This window comes from Nicotiana attenuata, chromosome 9 (genome assembly GCF_001879085.1).
Source record: "Nicotiana attenuata strain UT chromosome 9, NIATTr2, whole genome shotgun sequence".
In the NCBI taxonomy this organism is placed as follows: domain Eukaryota; kingdom Viridiplantae; phylum Streptophyta; class Magnoliopsida; order Solanales; family Solanaceae; genus Nicotiana; species Nicotiana attenuata.
In genome coordinates this window covers 26,375,026-26,394,404 of record NC_031997.1, presented here as the reverse complement: position 1 = coordinate 26,394,404, position 19,379 = coordinate 26,375,026, and the positions used below count along the sequence as shown (strand labels likewise).

Here is a 19,379-nt window from a genome sequence, read left to right as displayed (position 1 = left end):
AATGAAAGAAAAGAAAAGAGAAAGTGAAAAAACAAGAGAGAAAAAGAAATGCGATGGAAAACGAGAGAATGGGCAAGAGAAGAAAGAAAAGAGAAGCAAAAGAGAAATGAAAATCGAAAGAAGAAAATGGAAAAGAATTTGGAAAGGAAACGCCGGAATGACGCATGCAACTGTTGCAAAACATATAGAAACACATTTAACTGTATAGGTGCATCACGCCTCAACGTGCGATTTACCTATCTGTTATTTGCCTCAAACTAACCGTTTGCTACTGTCACTTCCAGTCCAGATTTTATAGAAATGGTGGTTGGTTTTTCGTGGTAAACTGGCATCACATCCGTACTTTACCAGATCAAAAGGGAGCATAGAAATGTCTTCGGAAATGACCTTGCCGGCAATTCCCATCTCAAAAGATAGCCCAATCTCGGGCATCCCGGCCTCAGAGTCTGCAGCGGCTGAAGAGAACAGGATCTTACGTCTTATGGTCATGGTGATATGGGATGCGTGGACTAATGGAAGGGAGCCTCCAAGTGCCATCCCCGGATTCCCCGAGTTGTTTCCTAGGACAGGGGGTACTTCTAATATCCCCATCAGCCACCCGAATACCCCATTGGGACAGCCCACCATGTCGGCTCATTTTGTGGGAACACCTTCTGAGGTCCGCCCCCAGGTGTTCACATCCGGAGCAGTCCCCAATATCTTTACCGCTCCACCATGCTCAGCCACCACACAGCCTTCACTGCCTAGGCCTACTTTTGATCCTTCAGCCTTTACTTTTCAAAATCCTATTTTTCAAGTGGAGCCTCCTCAGTACCCCACATATGCTTATCCGCAGCCACCTCCATGTGAGTTCACACCCGGATAGGATAAAACTCCCAAAGCTCCCGAACAGGATGAAATGGCAAAAAGGATGAGAAGTGTTTACCCTAGAATCCGGGTAACAATTGAATTTATATGGGGTTTTAAGGATCTGTGAACTAAAAGATACAAAAGGTTTAGATTGAGGAAAATAAAAGATAAAGACTCAACAATTGCTGTTAAAGTAAATAATCGCAGAATATAATATCGCTTAGAACAATTGTGCTTGATAGCGTACAAGAATTGAGAGAGATGGTACTGTAGTGTAATGATTTCCGATGCCCTCTTTATGGGGTCTTCTCCCCTTTTATACATTCTGATTAAAGGTAAAAATAAGGTAGGTAAATCAATTACATCATGGATCCCTGCAATTACGCCTTAATGGCCTGAAGTGGTTGAGAAAATCACGTTTGGGCGAGATATCCGGCGACGCTTGGTTATCCGTTACGAGTCCGGCTTCCGACCTTGTGTGTTTCTCCATCCGGTGATGACTCATATCGAGCTCTGCAACGGTCTCGAAATGACTTGACCTCGGTTGTAGACGTGGCCGTCGTTCTACCTTGCATCCAGGTCGGGTTCGATGGCCCCGACTTGCCCCGGACCGGACCCAACCCGGTCGGGCTCAAGCAAAAAAGGGGATCACCCAATACAGATAGTCCCCTCGTTTATTAGAGAGTAATGATAATAAACGATATGATCGGTGACGTGATGCCCGTGACGTATGACCATACGCCAGGTGAAAAAGCCATCGAGTACTCTGACCACGCCTGCTGCAGGCATTTAATGCTTCTCTTAATTATCTGTCGCTTCGTGTCTGTAACTTCGCGATTCGTGCCACCGCCTCATGGGAAAAGTATAAACGACCCTTCCAGGTTCAACATTTCTTATCTTTCTCAAATTTTGCGTTGGTTGTATTTTCTTTTCATCTCTTCGTAAAGCTTCAAGAAATGGCGAAAACTTCACAAAGTGTTCCTTCTAGACCAAGCTCGGCCGCGAGCCCCGCTAGATCTGATGAACCTGCGCCAGAACCCCCATTGAAAGCTTTCACACCGACTGGTTGCTCGGTATCTGCCGACTTCCAGGTTGAAAACCCATCATCGGTCCCGGGCCGCGGCGAACCGGCATCGGAGTATATTAGTCTAATCACTCCCGGTTGCCTAGACCGGGTGAGGGCTGAATGTAGATGGGAAGGGAAAGACCTGGTCGCCCCTTCCCGTGACGAGTCGATTATGACTCACGTTGAAGGATATCTTAGTGTATATACATATCCCTTCACCTTAGGCCCCTTAGAACCCATCATAGTGGAGTTCTGCCGGCGGTACGAGGTGACCTTAGGTCAGATCCACCCCTCGATGTGGCGGATCGTATATCTCTTTCGGTTTTTTGTTGAGAGAGTCGAGGGCGATTTTCCCTTTACCCTCGACCATCTTCTTCGACTATACAGCCCTCGAATATTTCGAGGGGGATTAATAAAACTGGCCCGCCGGGCTAGCAAACCCCCATCTCCAGCATCGATGAAGACAAAGATCGAGGCTGGATGAGCAGGTTTGTCCGGATCAGGACGTCCGACCTGATTCCGGCTGATTGCATGCCATTTCCGGAGAGGTGGAACCTCAAACGTAAGTATTTTCTCACTGTTCATCTTTTAGAGTGTGTTTTCCTCAACTTCTTCCTGAAACCCCCTTTTCTTGTGCAGCGGTGACCCAAACTCCAGCTGCCATCAAGGATCTGGCCGGCTGGGTAAACAAGATAGTGGCCCAGCGGCCATATTCGGAGCGAAACTGGAAGGAAATCTCCAAAGGTCGGTGGGAGGCGAAAAATCATGGTAAGCCTTCTTTTTGTCCGGTAGCGCACCAAGTTAACGCATTTTTTCTTGTATATCGGGAATGCATCATAACCCTCGTGTTTTGCAGGCTTGCCCAAGGACGCGGAGATGAGGTCTTCAATACTATGCCCCCTTCCGGTTCCGGGAGAAAACAAAAGGCCCGGGGAGTCCGGTACGGACGAGCCCCAAAGGAAGATTAAGCGGACAAAAAGGGCCGCCCGCAAACTAAAAAGCCAAATCGTCTTGTCCTCCGAGGAGGAGGAGGACAAAGAGGATGACGATGAGGAGCAGCCGGAGCTCGTCCGCCATCGACCCATTCGACCGGACCCTGAGCCGGTGGTCGATCCAGCTGAGGCTCCTCCCGAGGACGTGAGGGTTGAGGATGCTAGTGGACCCTCGGCCCCTGCGCGGGTGTCCCCGGGTACCGATCACCCGGTTACGTCCCCCCCGTCTTCCTCGACTTGGGGGCAGCTGCCGGACGACATCCCGATGATGGGAGGTAGCTTCGAGACCTTTTTTGATGGGGTACCCTCCGCCAACACTTTCGGGCTCGAAACCCCCCGGAAAGACCCTCAGGCCGAATCAAGTGGGACTTCGGTCGTCAACAAGCTTGTCGATAGGTTTCCAGCTCCGAGCCTGGACCCGGACTGTAACAGGATAGTAACTTTTGCTATCCCCAAAGACGTCCGGGCTCTGGGGCCCCCGGTCGGGGTTGCAAGCTATCTTCATCACCTGATGACGGAGGAAGACCGGGCTGCAACCGAGGCTGTAGATTGGACATGCCTTTTCAACGAAGCCCAACAGGCGCAGCTCAAGGTACTTGCTTCTTCCTTTATTTCTAATATTTTTGCCTTGTGATTCAGTACTGACTCTTTAGACTTTTTCTTTGCAGGCATCGGTGCTATATCACTCGATGTTCCTCCGGATCAAGGACAAAATGGAGTCGGAGCGAGAGGGGCGCCGGGTCCTTGAAGAAAAGCTGCTAGAAAGCCGGACCGGATTGGACCTTTTGAACAAAGAGCACGCGTCCTGTGCTATCCGGCTGGAGGAAGCGAAGAAAGAGCTTGGTTGTAAGCTAAGGGGGGTGCAAGCCGAGCTTAATCGGGTTAAGGCCGAGCTTGACGAGAGCAGAGCCGAACTTGATGAGAACAAAGCCGAACTGGAAGCCCGGGTGCAACAGTTGGAGTCGGAGAAGACTTCCCTTCGGAAAGAGGTTGCGGACTTGACGTTGGCCAATGAGGCTCGAGCCCTTGAAATTGAGCTATGGACCAATCGATTTCGGGAAGCTGAGGCTAAAGTTTCCCAAGTCGAGGAGACTGCCAACGATCTGGTGGCCCAATATAGGGCCGATGCTGATGCGGCCAACCAGCAGTCAAGAATGTTAGCCGAATATGCGAAGTGTCAGGCCCGGCTTGAAGTTCTTACCGAACTCCAACGTCGCGGTTTCGATCTTGCATCGGACGTCACCAAAGCCGCCGAAGCTGAGGACGCTTCGAGAAGGGCGACGTTCCCCGAAGAATTCGAGGATGGCTCTGATTGACTCCGGGAATAGGCTAGGCTTTGTTTTGTTTTCCCCTCTTATGTAATTGCTCCGGTAGCGAGCTTTTTTTATAAAATATTGCCCTTTGCCATCTATTGCTCCTTTTTCAATCTTGTTATTACTTTGCCTTTTATCTTTTTGGAACGATGGTAGTCCTTTATGTTTTTCGAAGTAGTCTCCGAGTGAATGTATTCGAACTCAGGTGAACTTCGACCTTTGGGTTTTCTCAAGGCAGTCCCCGAGTGAGTTGATTCGAGCTCGGGTAAAAAATCAAACCTTCAGTCCCCGAGTGAGTGTATTCGAACTCAGGTGAACTTCGACCTTTGATTTTCACAAGACAGTCCCCGAGTGAGTGGATTCGAACTCGGGCACAATTTGACCTTTAGGTTTTGTATCGATTTTATGCCTTTTTCTTAAGGTCTTACAAATTCGAGTATACTTCGCCATTAGTGAAGTCGATGATGAGGCCGGTATTACCTCTTTTGAGATTTTATGAATTTGGACCCGCCTTCTCGAGGACTTATGGTTGAAATAATGCCTTATCGAGGCCTTACGAATTTCGAACTCACCTCTGAGGTCTTACAGTTTTATGTGTCGCCGTATTAAGGTCTTATGAGCTTGGACTTGCCTTCTTGAGGTTTTATAGTTTAAGTGTTGCCTCATTGAGGTCTTGTGAGTCCGAGTATGCCTCAATGAGGTCTTATGTGCCTAAAGGAGGTCTTATGTGATCGAATATGCCTCGAGGAGGTCTTATGTTCGAATGTGCCTCGAGGAGGTCTTATGAGATCGAATATTAGATCGGATATGCCTCGGGGAGGTCTTATGTTCGAATGTGCCTCGAGGAGGTCTTATGAGATCGAATATGCCTCGAGGAGGACTTATGAGATCGAACTTGAAAGCATACCGAAGAGTCGAACAAAATCTTTAGGTTATGATGTGAATATGCATCAGATAGTCTTTGTTATTGCAGTAATAGTCAATACATCATACTGATCCGGGCGGATTAGGTCAGGCTAGTTGGGCACGGCTCGCTTTGGCCGTTTGACCCTTACATTTATTCTTATTGACCTTCGCCTTCTTCGGAGGGTGATCTAGTATACAATGATTTACCCTTAGATACCTTTGTAGTAGCACGATGTTCTTGCTACCTCGTTAAAAACCTTGCCGAAAAACCCGAGTTGGGACAAAAACGGTCGAAGGAAAAAAGAGTGCAGCTCGTGCTTTCAGTCTCTCCGATGTCCGAACTTGTCTTAGCGACCGATCATCGACCTGCACGGGTTAGGATCGGACAAGTCTCAAAAAATTTATGGAAGCGAAGAAGAAAAAAGACTTACCTTTAGCAGTAGTATCTCCTCAAGTGGCCTATATTCCAGTTATTGGGTAGTTCTTTCCCATCCATCGTTCCTAACTTGTACGAACCCTTTCCGGTTACCTTCAAAATGGTGTAAGGGCCTTCCCAGTTCGGTCCTAATTTCCCTTCGTTAGGGTCTCGAGTGTTGAGGGTGACCTTTCTTAGTACCAAGTCCCCTATATTGAAGTGTCGAAGACGAGCCCTTCGGTTATAATATCTCTCGATCTTTTGTTTCTGAGCTGCCATCCTAACTAGTGCGGCCTCTCTCCTTTCGTCTAAAAGATCCATGCTGGTGAGCATTGCTTCTTGGTTGGTAACCTCGGTTGCATACCGGAATCTAGCGCTGGGTTCGCCCACCTCGACTGGGATTAAGGCCTCGGCTCCGTAAACCAAAGAGAAAGGAGTGGCACCGGTACTAGTCCTTTCGGTTGTCCGGTAGGCCCATAGGATTTCGGGCAGCATTTCTCTCCATTTTCCTTTTGCGTCTTGTAACCTTTTCTTTAGGTTCTGAACGATGGTCTTGTTGGTCGACTCAGCCTGCCCGTTTCCGGTGGGATGGTACGGGGTTGACAATACCCTCTTGATCTTGTTATCCTCGAAGAATTTTGATACCTTGCTCCCAACGAACTGTTTCCCATTGTCACATACTATTTCGGAAGGCATCCCGAACCGACACACGACGTGGTCCCAAAGGAAGTCGATTACTTCTTTCTCTCGAACCTTTTCGTAAGCCTGCGCTTCAACCCATTTGGAGAAGTAGTCAGTAACCAAAAGAATAAATTGAGCCTTACCTGGAGCTCGAGGAAGCGGGCCCACTATGTCCATTCCCCACTTCATGAAAGGCCATGGGGAGATGACCGAATGCAGCAGCTCAGCAGGCTGATGGATGAATGGCGCATGCCTTTGACACCTGTCGCATCTTCGTACAAATTCCCTTGCATCCTGTTCCATGTTGACCCAGTGTATCCAGCTCGAATTATTTTTCGGACCAACGCATCCGCGCCCGAATGGTTGCCACATGACCCTTCGTGGATTTCCCTCAATACGTACTCTGTGTCTCCGGGGCCAAGGCATATGGCGAGTGGTCCTCCGAAGGTTCTTTTATATAAGACTCCGTCCTCGGCCAAACAAAAACGGGCCGCTTTTGTTCTCAATGCCCTTGATTCTTTGGGGTCCTGTGGGAGTTTTCCTGTTTTTAGATAGTCCACATACCTGTTTCTCCAGTCCCAAGTAAGGCTAGTTGAGNCCCCTGAGTATCCAAATGGGACCAAGCAAACACATCTTCATTAGCAGAAGAAAAGAAAGCAAATTTTTCCTGAGCTCGGTAGTTAAACTCGAGCCCATAGATTCTGGTTCAGCCTCTTTTACCGGAGGCTTACACTTTGACTGCTTTGCCTTGCACCTCATCTACTGCGAACATCTCTCTTGCGGCGCATTGGTGGACGGTACGCCCCGATGTCGTGTATCCAAGGTCTCCGAGCAGGGCGTTGTACCTCATATCGCCCTTGATAACACAGAACTTGGTCGCTTTTGTAACTCCGCCCACGTCGATCATCAGAGTTATTTCCCCTCGTGTTGTCTCCGTAGCCATATTAAATCCATTCAATACTCTCACCTCAGAAATTATCTGCCCTGTCAGTCCCAACTGTTCGACGACCCACGACCGAATTATGTTAGCCGAGCTTCCGGGATCGACCAAGACACGCTTGACTTTAGTGTCTCGGACCATCATGGATATTACCAAAGCGTCGTTATGGGGTTGTGCTGGTCCATCGATTTCCTCGTTGCTAAAACATAGTGTTCCCTCTGGTGCATAATCCCTGATCCGCTTCTCCCTTGTGATCGATATCTTGGTACGTTTCAGTATTGGTACTTGAGGTGCGTCTTCCCCTCCAATTATCATGTTTATGGTGTGCCGGGGTTCCTTCCTATCGGCTGGTCGATCTCGATTTTCGTAATGATGTTTGGCCCGATCACTGAGAAATTCTCGAAGGTAACCTTCATCGAGCAACCGGGCAACTTCCTCCCGCAGTTGCCTGCAATCTTCGGTTCTGTGGCCATGTGTGTTGTGGTACTTACATATTAACTTGGGATCCCTCCTCGATGGATCGGACTGTACGGGTTTGGGCCATCGGGCTTCTTTGATACGTCCGATCGCCGACACCAAGGTAGCCGAATCGACACTGAAATTATATTCAGCCAATCGGGGCGCTTCCGGTCTATCGACGGCTTTCCCGAGGTTGGCCTTCGGTAACGGTCTTCTGTTCCTCTCATAGCTGTGGTCGTTCCTCGTAAATTTAGGCCTCCTATCATCCTGATACGGCCGATATCTTTCCTTGTTCGGTCTCGAATCTTTGTAGTTTTCCCTACGAGATCGATCGAAATTCCTATGTGTGGATGGTGAATCCGAACTTGCTCCGCTGTGGTCGTCCTCTACCCTTATCTTCGATTGGTACCGGTTATGGATGTCTGCCCACGTAACTGCTGGAAACTCGATCAGACTTTGCTTTAATTGCCTGGATGCGGCTGAGCTGTTGGCGTTCAATCCTTGAGTGAAGGCTTGTACTGCCCAGTCATCCGTGACTGGGGGAAGATCCATCCTCTCCATTTGAAATCGAGATACAAACTCCCGGAGTGTCTCGTTTATGCGCTGTCGGACCTTGAATAGGTCGGATTTCCTTGTTTCTACCCTGATCGCCCCGGCGTGAGCTTTCACGAAGGCATCGGCTAACATGGCGAACGAATCGATGGAATTTGGCGGTAAGTTATGATACCACGTCATTGCCCCCTTGGACAAGGTTTCTCCAAACTTTTTCAACAAAACTGACTCGATTTCATCATCTTCGAGATCGTTTCCCTTAATCGCGCATGTGTATGCTGTCACATGCTCGTTTGGGTCCGAGGTCCCATTATACTTCGGGATATCGGGCATTCTAAATTTCTTAGGGATAGGTTTTGGGGCGGCACTGGATGGGAACGGTTTCTGTACAAACTTTTTAGCGTCAAGGCCTTTCAGGACCGGAGGTGCACCTGGTATTTGGTCGACCCTGGAGTTGTATGTTTCTACTTTTTTATTGTTGGCCTCGATCTTTTCCTCCCCCTTTTCGATTCGTTCGGTCAATTCTTCTAGCCTCCTAAGAACCGCAGAATCAGCATCCGGCCCACCCCGTTCCGGCTGTACTGAGGTCGGATTGATGATTGCAGCTTCACGGGGAGCCTCCTCGGACCTGACAGGCTCCTGGACCCGGCTCTGGAGCTGAGCTATAGCCGATTGCTGGGCTTGCAGCATGTCAAAAATCATTTTAAGGTTGATAGTCTCTTCGCCGACTGCCTGGGCCCTCGAATCGTCCTCTCCCCGGACGCTATGTGATGATCCGGAGGCCTGATCAGTGTTGAGCGCCATCCGGGAATCGGCATCTATCAGGTTTTCGAGCCCGGGCATTCCATTGTTTCCTGTCTGCTGTTCAAGTTCGTTGTTGATTGATTGTGCCATTCTATGAGTTGGTAATTTGAATGTAAGATGGACTCTTTTGCAAAGAACCAGTGTATTGTGATGCGTCAAGAAAGAGTATCAAAGAGCTCACTAATATCCTTAGCCCCACGGTGGGCGCCAAACTGTTTACCCTAGAATCCGGGTAACAATTGAATTTATATGGGGTTTTAAGGATCCGTGAACTAAAAGATACAAAAGGTTTAGATTGAGGAAAATAAAAGATAAAGACTCAACAATTGCTGTTAAAGTAAATAATCGCAGAATATAATATCGCTTAGAACAATTGTGCTTGATAGCGTACAAGAATTGAGAGAGATGGTACTGTAGTGTAATGATTTCCGATGCCCTCTTTATGGGGTCTTCTCCCCTTTTATACATTCTGATTAAAGGTAAAAATAAGGTAGGTAAATCAATTACATCATGGATCCCTGCAATTACGCCTTAATGGCCTGAAGTGGTTGAGAAAATCACGTTTGGGCGAGATATCCGGCGACGCTTGGTTATCCGTTACGAGTCCGGCTTCCGACCTTGTGTGTTTCTCCATCCGGTGGTGACTCATATCGAGCTCTGCAACGGTCTCGAAATGACTTGACCTCGGTTGTAGACGTGGCCGTCGTTCTACCTTGCATCCAGGTCGGGTTCGATGGCCCCGACTTGCCCCGGACCGGACCCAACCCGGTCGGGCTCAAGCAAAAAAGGGGATCACCCAATACAAGAAGCCTGGAACAGAGCCTCAAAAACATGCAGGGTTCAAGTGGGCAAAAGAGTGTGTCATATACTGATTTGTGCATGTTCCCTCACGTGCATTTGCCTATAGGATTCAAGACGCCAAAGTTCGAAAAGTATGATGGGCATGGCGATCCCATTGCTCACCTGAAAAAGTATTGTAATCAGTTTTGCGTTGTTGATGGCTTACTTCGGAGAAAGCTTAGTAGGCATTGCCTCAGAGTGGTATATGGACCAGGACGTCTCACGGTGGCATATTTGGGACGATCTTGCCAGAGATTTTGTTCGACACTTTCAGTACAACATAGACATTGCGCCAGACAGGAACTCCTTGGCGAATTTGAAAAAGAAGCCCTCAGAAAGTTTCAGGGAATATGCTATTAAGTGGCGTGAGCAAGCGTCAAGTGTGAAACCTCCAATGGACGAAGTGGAAATGGTCACTGTATTTCTTCAGGCCCAGGAAGCGGACTATTTTCAGAACATGATGTCAGCCATGGGCAAACCTTTTGCAGAGGCGATTAAGATTGGTGAAATGGTGGAGAATGGTCTAAAGACAGGCAGAATCTTGAGCCAGTCAGCCATTAGAGCAACCTCCCAAGCCATTCAAGGCGGGTCTGGAGGGATGGCCAAGGGTAAACAGAAAGAAGAAACGGTTATGGCAGCATCAGGGGCAAGAAGACACCGGGCCCCTAGACCCATCTTCTCTGAAAGAACCCCTCAACATTACTACCCTCATCATGAAATGGCTTATGCTCCTCAACCGTATGCGGTCATGAATGCTCAACCCTTTGCTCGGCCGCAGCCACATGCCAATAGAAACCAAGCTCCATTTCAAAGAAATCAGCCTCTTCACCGAAACCACTATAACCCCCGTCCTCCCTAAAATAACTTCCATCCTCGGGAACCACCTAGGAGACCAAACTTTACACCAATCAGTGAACCATACTCCAGTTTGTTCCCGAAGCTTATTCAAATGAATTTGCTGCAACCGGTCCCTCGGAACAGACAAAACCCGGCATCGCCTGCCTACAGAGCTGGTGTCAGGTGTGCATACCATTCAGGGGCAGAAGGCCATCATACAAATGACTGTTGGACCCTGAAACAAGCGGTGGAAAACTTAATAGAGCAAGGAAAAATAATACTGAGGGATGAGGATATCCCACGTGTGACCAATAATCCACTGCCAACCCACAACAACGGGCCGGTGATTGGGATGATCTGTGAAGATAGAGAATTTGATCCAGCATTAAAAGCTATAATTGCTATTGCTGATGCGGAAAGAAAGCCAAAGGTGGCCCCGAAGCAAGAGAAAGGGGAAAAGAAGAGCAAAATCACCAAGACAGAACCAGAAAAGAAAGCTGATTTGAAAAAAGGAACACAAATGTACGTACCCAAGCAAGCCTATGTGGTGCGGGGGACAATCAAACCACCTCGGCTGAGTGAGCCAGTTGTTATTGCACACGTACCACAGAAGCCTATGACGAACCCTGCTGCGGTACCATGGAATTATCATCAGACGGTGGTTACGTACAAGGGTAAAGAGATCTTGGAGAACTGCTAGAAAACCCCCCTGTTGAAAAATATTCAAATGTAGAGGAGTTAAACAATGCCACCAGAAGGCGTTTCCCGCCTAAGAAGCCTGTGAGTGCTGAGGAAGCAGAAGTGTTCTTTCAAAAAATGAAAATGGCCGATTATGAGGTTGTACAATTGTATGAAACTTTTGTCAAGCCTAAGTACAGTAAAGAGGAAGACGATGAGGTTTTCATGGCTGAAGAAAGTGAGGAAATACGTGGGGCGATGAGGAAACTGCTCTATGAAACCCACATGGTCCAGCCGGGAGAGGGCACTAGCACCGCTGAGGTGTTATACATGGGACCAAGCACCCAACTTCAAAACTGGAAGGCTACGCCATTGCCGATCAGGCGGGAGTCCCGGTAGACCTGTCCTGCCACTTTTCCTGCATCGCGAGTTATTCCAGGGTGTAACTCGGATGTTTTTCATTAGTTTCTTATCTTTTAATTTCCAAATGTAAAACCCTGTTATCTTTAAAAAATGAAATCAATATTTCATCGCTCATCTCTCTTTATTCTTTCTGATTTTACTTTTTCTTTCAATTCTAATAATACGGCTTTAAATAACATGACATGCTTGCGGACTTCATGCCCAGATCCAAACATGCTGTCTAATTGTGAAATAATGAACCAAGAACCAGAATATGATGAAGGAGAGGTGTTTAGGGAAGTAAATCGAGAATTGGAACAACTTGGGAATAAACCTAAGGCCAATGGTGTCATTGAAGCAGCAAACAAGAACATCAAAAAGATTTTGAGAAAGATGATTCAGAGCTTCAGACAATGGCATGAAAAGTTGCTAGGATATCGCATCACAGTGCGCACATCGGTAGGAGCTAACCCATACCTTTTGGTCTATGGAACCGAGGCTGTTATACCCGCAGAGGTAGAAATCCCTTCTCTCCGGATCATCGTTGAAGCAGAAATTGGGGATAGCGAACGGGTCAAGACTCGTCTGGAACAGTTGTCTTTAATCGATGAAAAACGGATGGCCGCGATCTGTCACGGGCAGTTGTACAAACAAAGAATGGCCCGCGCTTATAATAAGAAAGTACGACCCAGGAACTTTGAAGTGGGACAACTTGTGTTAAGGCGCATTCTTCCACATCATCAGGAAGCAAAAGGAAAATTTGCTCTTAATTGGAAAGGTCCATACATCATCAGAAAGATATTGCCGAGAGGAGCATTGTATCTGGGAGACATCAAAGGCAATGATCCCGAAGCAGCTGTGAATGCGGATGCAGTAAAAGGTACTACGTCTAGATTCTCTGCGGTGATGACTTTGCGCAGTTGAGATGACGAAGGCTTTCCTTTCCGCTATCCAAACATTATCAACCCTTCGCAAACCCATTTGAGCCGGTTACTCTACTTTGGCTACCCTCTTTGGAACCCGGAGGCACTATCGAAAAAAAATGAAAAAAAAAGAAGAAAAAACAACAAAAAAAAGGAAAAAGAAAATAAAAAATGAAAATATGATGAAAAGAAAAAGAAAAAAAAACAAAAGAAAAAGAAAATATGATGAAAAGAAATAGAAAAGAAAAGAAAAAACAAAAACAAACAAAACAAAAACAAAAACAACAAAACAAATGTTTTTCCTGAACTATATCTGACTTGATTCCGAAAGGATACGTAGGCAGCCTCTCTCTGGGGTTCAGTCACACCAAAACAAAAATCCCAATTCCCCCAAAAAAATGAAACTGGGGCAGATGATACAATGGCTCGGCAATGAGCCCACCAAAATGGTTCCGAAGTTGTAAATTCCATCCAAGATTCTTTTTACCCAAAAACCTTGTCCAAGTCCTTCCGATCAATTGGCAAAGGCGTTGGAACTGAAAAAATCATTGTTGGAATATGATGCAATTAAATTGAGAGAAATAAAATGAGAGAGTCTTATCGGTGAAAATCTACGGGCACCATAAGGTGACAGTGAGTAGAGAAATTGAAAATGAGAGAGTCCGCTTAGTGAAAACTCGTGAAGAGCACTATCGGGCGACGGTGAGAAGAGAAATGAGAGAGGTCGATTGGCGAAAACCCGCAAAGAGCGCCGTCGGCCGAACAGAAAATATCTCCCACCACTGAAAGAGTCCTGGCAAGGTTCCCTGGTTTTGAGACACGGGTCGATGAGTTTACGAGAAGTTGGAAAGTTTGTGCGGGTCGGGCATCCAGTCCAAGAAGCATGTCATATTTATTTGAAGCTTGCATGCACCCCCAGATAAGTCCTTCTCTTTCCCCCGAAAGGGACGCTTCTCTTTAAATTCATCTTCTTGCTTACTTTTTCCTTGAATCCCTTTCGGTCTAACGCTGATTCCGAAGCTATTACAAAGAAAAGGTGGAAAGACTGGCTTTACAGGGCTCCCCCTAACAAAAGCTAAAAAAAGTACCCAGCCTCAGCGAGTGCATCAAGTCAATCCCGACTGGCCATGATGGCGGATGCTCTGAAATCAAACCTATTGAAAGAGAAAAAAAAAGGTCAAGGACAAAGGTCTTAAAGTCAGAATAAAGTGAAAGGCCAGAGCCCCACACGGGCAAGTTGTCATGAAATCCTGAAAGATGAGCCATCCGGTTTGAAAGAGAGAAGAATCTTCAAAACCAGCAAGCAGCAGAGGTTCTCAACAGAAGATAGGCCGGGATCAGATAATCAAGGCCACAAACCCAACCACCGTTTCAAACTAATAATTGTTCTTTGTTTGAACATTGATAAAGGTGCAATCTAGGCAACCGCACAATAGCAGGTGCAGCCAAAAGAAAAGAAACGCACAAGTGTTGAAACAGCTTTGCAGCAAATAGTCATTGCAAAAGGGAAGTTTCCTCCAAGTTCTTTCCTGCATCTTATCAAAAATGAAAAAAAAAAAGAGAAAAAAAAAGAGATAACAAAAGAATCCCAAAAAGGATAGTTTAGAATTCCCAATATCAACCTGTTACTTGATTTAGCCAACATTAGGGCTCCAACCCCTGAGTTTAGCGTTTTCCTTTTAGCCAACATTAGGGCTCCAACCACTGAGTTGAGCATTTTTCCTTTTAGCCAACATTAGGGCTCCAACCCCTGAGTTGAGCGTTTTTCCTTTTATCCAACATTAGGGCTCCAACCCCTGAGTTGAGCGTTATCCCTTTAGCCAATAAGTTGAGCGTTTTTCCCTTTAGCCAACATTAGGGCTCCAACCCCTGAGTTGAGCGTTTTTCCTTTTAGCCAACATTAGGGCTCCAACCCCTGAGTTGAGCGTTTTTCCTTTTAGCCAACATTAGGGCTCCAACCCCTGAGTTGAGCGTTTTCCTTTACCCTGAGTTGTGAGCATTTTTCCCTTTAGCCAACATTAGGGCTCCAACCCCTGAGTTGAGCGTTTTTCCTTTTAGCCAACATTAGGGCTCCAACCCCTGAGTTGAGCGTTTTTCCTTTTAGCCAACATTAGGGCTCCAACCCCTGAGTTGAGCGTTTTCCTTTTAGCCAACATTAGGGCTCCAACCCCTGAGTTGAGCGTTTTTCCTTTTAGCCAACATTAGGGCTCCAACCCCTGAGTTGAGCGTTTTCCTTTAGCCAACATTAGGGCTGCGACCCTTGAGTTGAGCTTTTTACCTTTTGCCAACATTAGGGCTCCAATCCCTGAGTTGCGCCTTGTAGAAACAGGTTTCCACTCCCTAATCCATTTCATCATAGATAAATACAATTCTTGAAAATGAAAAAAATAACAAGAGAATGAATTCAGACATGTGTCACAACTAACTCACGAAATTTTCCTAGTGAAAACTGGGGCAGAAAATTTCATTCGTTTGTTTGTTTTGGTGTCTTAAGCAGGTTTGACCTTGAGGCACAGGATGCGAGACGACCGACGAAATGAGTCTCAATCACGAATAAAGAAAAGAAGAAAAGAACAAAAGAAATGAACTCAAATGTTGAAGCGAACAAAGGTGCGGATTGCTCAAAGTTTGATTGAAGGCATAAGCCCCGCCGATCCCGCTTTGACCCAATGCTGCAAAAAGGAACAACACCTACAACTTGCGAGCATCAAGATTCAGATCGGTGTCCACAGCAAAATCAACTAAGACTCAAGATCAAGCTTCAAGAGATTTATAGATAGGAATCTTGTAACTCAAAGTGGATAGGCATAGCTAGCTTAGCTTTGATTTTCCTTTTTGGTGTAATAAGGAGGTCGACAAGCAGTAGCAGCAGCAGCAGCAGTGAAATCACAGCTCCTGGTAGTCCCAGCTACCAAACCTTCCAGAACTACACTGACCTGATTCCTTTATAGCCAAGGATATGTAGGCAATCTTTGAAGCAGGGTTCGGTTAGACGGTTTTCAAAAAATGCCTCTCATGGAGTGTCAAGCGGGCAAAAAACTCTCATGATTGCTCATTTATCTTTGCCCGAAAACTCTTCGTGTCTCCGAGCAAAGAGGGGCAGTTGTGAGCACGTGATTTTTGCCTCGCTTAAATTACTCCTATAGAATTCATTAAAATTAGGATTTTTCTTTGAATTTTAGGGAATTAATTGGATTTTGTGTTTGTGTGCATTTTTGTGCATTTTTATTTGATATAACTCATGAAAAAGTACAAAAATAGCATACTTGCATTTAAAACCTCATTTTTACATTTTCATTAGTTAATTAACAATACAAAAAATAAGAGAAAATAACAAAATAGTCCTTTTGCATTGTTTTACTTTTAATTTTTGATTTTTCCCTAAGTTTTCTTTTTAAACTAGGATGTAGTTTATTTTAGAAATTAATTATTTTAATTTTAGGGTTAAATCAGGTTTTGGTTAGTTTTAATTTTGTATTTTTTTAAAAAAAATGAAAAAAAAGAAGAAATAAATGATAAAGAAAAGAAGAAAAGAAAAGGAAGCAAATAAAAGAAAAGCTGGGTTTCAATAAACACCCAATTTTTGGGCCATTTTCAGCCCAATCTCACCTAGAACCGGACCAAACGCCCAGCCCAAATCACACTCCTACCCAGTCCAAATGCCCCATCCCTCAGACCATCGAAACGACGTAGTAAGGGGGTGTTACTACGTCGTTTCATGGCAAATCAATCTGAGCCCTCCATCCCTTATAATCTAACGACCCTAAGTTAATCTTGGTTGTTAAATAAAAATGTCCAAATCTTCAGAAAACCCTAGAGACAAAGTTCATCTTCCTCGTACTCCTACTTCCCCACCGTCCCTCCGCCGTCTGCCGCCGGCCGGAAATCCCCTTTGCCGGCGGCCGGTATCCAATGACCACCAAATTATACCAAAATACTCCCTTTTCATCTCCTTATCTCGAATCCACGATTTATTTCTTTCAAACATCACCCAAACACCTCAAATATTTGAAACCCTAACCGCTGCAACCGCCGCCCACGGCGGCGCCACCACCCTTTCGCCACCAAATTCACACCCTATACTCTCCTCACCCTCCTCTACCTAAATCCCAAACCAATTCTCCCTAAATCCAATTCAAACCTTACAAATCTTAGATCTAGGGTTTCTTTCAAGACTGCTTCGAGTTTCTGAAGAAGGGTCGGGGTTCGAATTGGTTCCAAGGTAATGCTATGTGTTTGTTCTTATCAAGAACAAACACATAACATTATTTGGGGGCCAAATTCGAGGACAATTAAATTAGTTTTAAATCAGTAAGTTTTTTTTCCTGGCTTTATTATTTCTTTTTCTGTTCTCATGAGTTTTTTTTTTGTTAGTTTAATTTTTGTTTTTGTTTATAGTTAATCCTGTTTTGATTTCTGTTTTGTTTTGATTTGGTTAGTTTAATTTTATTCTGGTTTGTTTTATTTTGATTTTGGAATCCTGGTGTGTTTTGTTTGGATCCTGCTCGTGGTATATTTGTTAGTTTGTTTTAGGATTGATTTAGGATTTTAAGGTGATTTTTGTTTATGTTCATACTAAGTAAGTTTTAATTCATGATTCAGTAGTTGTTGATTAATTCTTGTGTTAATTTTCTGTTGATTTTTGGAATTGACAATAGTATTTGTTGATTTCGATTTTTAGTTAGTTCATTCAAGTCGAATTAGAGTTGTTGCTGAATAATTCAAAACCTTTGAATTTAACTGTAGTCAAATCCTGACCAAGGTAAAAGGGTTGGGGTTTAATTTGATTTAGAGGTAAGGACAAGGGTAGTATAGGCATTCCTACGTAGAGAATAATGTTGTAGTTGAAACTAGAACCTCCTAGAATCTTCTAGAATATGATTTTAGTTGGAATATCAATAACTTAGTGCAGTAACTTGGGCAACAAGCTAAAACTTTAGGGATTAATTAGTAAAAACTGAAAATAAAAGAGGGGCAAAAGGGGGTAAATGTAAAATCTGAAACTTCCCCTCAATTTTGCCTATAAAAGGCAGTCCCCACTGCTTTATTTCAAAAAAAAAAAGTTTGGCATCTGAAAAAATTTCCCCAAAAACATTTCCACAAGTTTTATGATATGAAAATTTGAATTTCTAAATTCAAAACCAAATCTGAAATCTTAGAGTTAGAAAGTTTATTTTTTAGATCTTAGTCCTTCAAAAAAAAAGCAGAAAAACTCCAGAAAAATACTATTCCATTGAAGTTTCTTAGAGATTTTTGAATTCCAGGATCTGATTAGAGTTTCTAGCTTAGATAAATATGAAAATGGCTTGAAAATCCCTTGTGTCTGGGTGCTGAAACTTCAGAAGCTTACTGGGTTCAATTTCGAGTGTGTTTGGGTTCAATCGAGTCTTTTCTGTTTGTTTTTGTTGGTTGCTGTTCATCTGTCATTCACTCCTGGGCTGTAGTGATGCAATTTTGGCTTTCAAACTGATCCTATTGTTATGTTGCTGCTGGATTTCAACTGCTATTTGCTTGCTTTGCCATTGCTGATTCCTTCTTCTTTCATTTCGCCTTAACTCCAGGTATCTCTCAATCTCAAGAGGTGTGTAATAGCAGGAATTGCAGATTCAAGGAATGAATAATGAATTACTGTTTTTGTGTTTTTCACTACCTGAATATCACATTGCTTTGCTTGGTTTAGAGTTCTGTTTCCAGCATAATTGAAACCATAGTCCTTTGTTTCTATTAGTAGAACTAGTGGATTAACGTGTAAATTGGACTGTTGAACTGTGTTTTATCTCCCTCGTACATGATAACTCTGGTGACATTTCTGCCCATTTCTGCCCTATTGTAATTGCGGTAAAGTTAGCAGTATTAGATCAGCTTTGTTAGAGATGTGATGGAATTAGTATGACAATAATTGGTTCTATATGTGTAGACTTGAGATCTCTAAGTTTAGAAATCCATGCCTTCTTTAGTTAAAATAGCAATCACCTCATGTTCATCATTAAATTTCAGAAAGTATTGTAGTAATCTTTTAGATTGAACAGATTCATTTACGAGTGAAAGCAAAATTGACAGGACAATTTTTCCGATCAGTACTGCAATCTGTTAGGGAATAACCTGTGATTTATGAATTGTTAAAGTTAAAATCAATTTAGGGTCGGTACTATAAAGTCTCATTTAAAGTTAATATTAATTTAGGACTTTTGTCTTGGATCAAAATTCAGCAATGGGTTTAGGAAGAAATTTGTGGTCCTTTGGACTAGGTCCAATTGGGCCTTAGTCAAATGATAAGAAGCCCAAGTGGGCTCCTCCAGTGAGGCTGTTAGCTTACCTAAAACTGGGTTTGTGATTGAGGCCCACATTTTCAAACATTTGGATTAGTTAAAGTTGAAATGATATCTTTTCATATGGGCCAGCATCGAGGCCCTATCCGCTAAAAGCCTTACCTCGCTTATCAAAGTTAGTAGATCTGACTTATAAAAGCTGAATCATAGGCTTTGGGCCTTTGAGTTAAGTAGCACACTTGAACTAAAAGGTGTTTCCTTTTGTTCAAGTATGGACTTGAACTTGAGGCCCAATTTCCTTGATTACCTTTAACAATAGCAATTCACAATGCTAATTAACTAGGTTTTTGTTTAGAAACAATCTTTAATAGCAAATCGTAGTTCTTTTAGGTTGGCCTTTAAAATAAAAACGAGATGCGCCGCGCCAAATAAAATTCATAAATTGCGTGGCCC

General features: G+C 44.5%; 1 protein-coding gene across 1 annotated transcript; it reads left to right on the top strand.

The window, feature by feature from the left end:
- On the top strand, positions 2,586 to 18,101 carry LOC109232607. The gene is made up of 3 exons (XM_019398367.1): positions 2,586 to 2,683; positions 2,772 to 3,451; positions 17,922 to 18,101. The coding sequence occupies exons 2-3, from the start codon at positions 2,792 to 2,794 to the stop codon at positions 18,099 to 18,101; spliced, it is 840 nt and encodes a 279-aa protein (XP_019253912.1). The 5' UTR covers positions 2,586 to 2,683; positions 2,772 to 2,791.